This window comes from Oryx dammah, unplaced genomic scaffold, assembly GCF_014754425.2.
Source record: "Oryx dammah isolate SB20612 unplaced genomic scaffold, SCBI_Odam_1.1 HiC_scaffold_21, whole genome shotgun sequence".
Classification (NCBI taxonomy): Eukaryota; Metazoa; Chordata; class Mammalia; order Artiodactyla; family Bovidae; genus Oryx; species Oryx dammah.
In genome coordinates, this window is record NW_024070205.1 from 73,236,131 (window position 1) to 73,239,733 (window position 3,603).

At 36.7% G+C, this 3,603-nt stretch overlaps 2 protein-coding genes across 3 annotated transcripts in view; both read left to right on the forward strand.

The window, feature by feature from the left end:
* CFH (complement factor H) overlaps nt 1–3,603 on the forward strand; it is a 328,111-nt gene that overhangs the window by 82,966 nt on the left and 241,542 nt on the right. The window lies entirely within an intron of this gene.
* The window catches only part of LOC120880411 (complement factor H-like), a 13,901-nt gene continuing 11,347 nt past the window's right edge, over nt 1,050–3,603 (forward strand). Inside the window, exons 1-3 of the mRNA XM_040263765.1 lie at nt 1,050–1,102; nt 1,744–1,943; nt 3,315–3,488. Coding sequence (XP_040119699.1) covers nt 1,050–1,102; nt 1,744–1,943; nt 3,315–3,488 — 427 coding nt within the window. The remainder of the gene's footprint in view (nt 1,103–1,743; nt 1,944–3,314; nt 3,489–3,603) is intronic.

A 3,603-nucleotide genomic window follows, 5' to 3' on the forward strand; every position in this document is an offset into this window, starting at 1 on the left:
AAGTATAGTATTTTTCCTTTTATTCTAAAGCTGACAAATATCTTTTAATTCAAAGCATAAATGGCCCAAATATGAAATTAAGCAGTAATTCTAGAATTTAACAAGGTATCTATGAAAAGTTCTGAATTCTGGTAGAGAATTAATAACCCTAGAAATAATAAAAGTTTGATTTGTTGTTGTAGTTCAGTCATTCAGTCGTTTCTGACTCTTTGTGACACTATGGACTGTAGCAAGCCAGGCATCCCTGTCCTTCACCATCTCCTGGTGTTTGCTTAAACTAATGTCCATTGAATCGGTGATGCCATTCAACCATCTCATCGTTTGCTGTCCCCTTCTCCTCCTGCCTTCAATCTTTCCCAGCATCAGGGTCTTTTCCAATATGTTGGCTCTTCGTATCAGGTGAACAAAGTATTGGAGCTTCAGCTTCAACATCAGTCCTTCAAATGAATATTCAGGGTCAATTTCTTTTAGGACTGACTGCTTTGATCTTGCAGTCCAAGGGACTCTCAAGAGTCTTCTCCAGCACCATAGTTCAAAAGTATCAATTCTTTGGAACTCAGCCTGACTCTTCTGTACTGTTCAACTCTCAAATCATACATGACTGTTGAGGTTTGTCATAGCTTTTCTTCCAAGGAGTAAGCGTCTTTTAATTTCATGGCTTCAGTGACCATCCACAGTGATTTTTAGCCCAAGAAAACGAAGTCTGTCACTGTTTCCATCCCCCCACCCCTCTATTTTCCATGAAGTGATGGGACCAGATGCCATGATCTCCATTTTTTGAATATTGAGTTTTAAGCCAGGTTTTTCAGTCTCTTCTTCCACCTTCACCAAGAGGCCCTTTACTTCATCTTTACTTTCTGCCATTAAGGTGGTGTCATCTGAGGCATGGCTGAGGTTATTGATATTTCTCCTGGCAATCTTGATGCCAGCTGGAGCTCCATCCAGCCAGGCATTTTGCATGATATACTCTGCATTTAAGTTAAATAAGCGGGATGACAATATACACCCTTGAAGTACTCTTTTTCCAATTTTGAGCCAGTCAATTGGCCATGTACGGATCTAACTGGTACTTCTTCACCTGCATAGTTTTCTCAGGAGGAAGGTAAGGTGGTCTGGTATTCCCATCTCTTCAAGAACTTTCCACAGTTTGTTGTGATCTACACAATCAAGGGCTTTAGTGTAGTCAATGAAGCAGAAGTAGATGTTTTTCTGGAATTCCCCTGCTTTTTCTGTGATCCAATGGAGGTTGGCAATTTGACAACATTAAACTATCTCTTTCACATCATCTTGGGTGCAGTTCGAACATCCTCTGATATACATCTCAGATTTCTGGTCTCTGTTCCTATACTATGGCTGAACTCTGCTCTTATCACTACTAAATTTGCTGTTAATTTGTCAATCATTTCTTTGTAATATGCAATTTTCTAAGACATTTAACGTAACTCAAGGTAACATATTTTGATAAAAGAAAAAATAGAAACATTCATAATTTAGGTGGGCTGTCATGGGAGAAGAGAATTTAAATTTGAGAAGTATGCAGCTCTACTTCTTATAATGTCACCATTCCCATGTTGTATTTTTGATAATATAGAGATGGTCAATGTGACTAAATCAAGATTTCTAACATTTGACGCAAGGTATAAGAGAAATGCTGTAGAATATTTGTTGGTTTGATATGTAACTATTTATTTTCTGGAATATAATCAGTGGTGGCTATGAATCTTTAAAGATGTACTAAACAAATGCATATTCTTTTTTTCTTTCAGGCACAAATTGTGTTAACTTGCCCATCTTTGATAATGCTGTACTCATAGATCAGGAGAAGGATTTCTATAAGTCAGGAGAACAAGTGGCTTTTAAGTGTCTATCATATTATCAGTTGGATGGATCTAATACTATACAGTGTATTAAGAGCAAATGGATAGGAAGGCCAGCATGCAGAGGTACTCTGGTAAAATTTTATATAAGTATCTGAAATAATATAATGTAGAAAATTGCCTCCACTATCATTAAATGGACATAGATTACTTTTAGGCCAGGTCAAAACCAGTTTGTGCCCAAACATACCAAGGGATGGACTTGTGTTCCCAGTGTTTGGTGTTGTAGTTCTCAAAGCACAGTCCTGGCAGAGCATTCTCAGCACATTCTGTAAACTGTTAGATATACAAGCAGATTCACAGGCTCACTCAGACTTGTTGAATCTAAACTTCTGGGGCTGCAACTCTGACAATGTCTTGATGATCCCCAAGGAATTCTGTGTATATTTCAGTTTAAGACCCATGGCTACAGCCTCTGGTAGTTACAGCCTCTTCATCCCCTGAATCACACTGAGAAATGCACTTCATTGATGGTGGTGTCCTTAGCATTTGCCCCCAAATATCATTAAAGTACAGTTTTGTAAATTTACATTTTATTTTTCTATTATTTTTCCAGATTTTCTGTTCAAATCTTTAATTATTCATCTTCTCCTTGCAATTATAGTATTCTTCATAGTGTGTTAATTCTTGATCAAGTCTCTAACGAAGAACCTCCTGTGTTTATTTTCTGAAAGGCCCTAAAGTTATATCTCATAAACAGGAGGAATGTAAACCAAATCTTGATGTCAAATGATATTTTTATTATGTTTTGCTTATGGCTTATAAATTCATTTTGAATTTATATACTTTATAATTTTTATTTTACTAACCTCAAAAAGAGATTTCCAGGAAAACTCTTTCCTTTTCAGTGCCCTAAAAATTATGTATCACTTTTTTTTAAATTTTATTTTTTATTTTACTTTACAATTCTGTATTGGTTTTGCCATACATTGACATGGATCCACCACAGATGTACATGCATTCCCAAACATGAACCCCCCCTCCCACCCCCCTCCCCACAACATCTCTCTGGGTCATCCCCGTGTACCAGCCCCAAGCATGCCGTATCCTGCATTGGACATAGACTGGCAATTTGATTCTTACATGATATTATACATGTTTCAATGCCATTCTCCCAAATCATCTCACCCTCTCCCTCTCCCTCTGAGTCCAAAAGTCTGCTATACACATCTGTGTCTTTTTTGCTGTCCTGCATACAGGGTCATCGTTGCCATCTTTCTAAAGGGAGAGATTTAAGATAAGTTTAATTCATGCTGAAAAATATTGCTTTATTTCCTTTCCCTTAACCTTACATATAAACTGATGACAATTAGCAGTCTTTCATGACAGATTAACTGTTGAATTGAAACAACTATGGAATATATTTGACATTCTAATTCCTCCTTGCTGTTCATGATAATCATTATATTAGAGATACTTTTTTCCCTTTCTATTCAGATGTTTCCTGTGTGAATCCACCTCAAGTGGAAAATGCTATTATACAAAATCAGAAGTCTAGATATCAAAGTGGTGAGAGAGCACGTTACGAATGCGTTGGGAATTATGACCTTTTTGGGGAGATAGATGTCGTATGTTTAAATGGAACTTGGACAAAACCACCTCAGTGCAAAGGTAAAGTATCTTACTCACTGTGTCCACCCAATTTAGAGAATATAATAACAAACTATATTGAATCAAAATTAGGATGAAGTAGCCTTTCTGGAATAATTTTTAGTTGCAAAAAAAA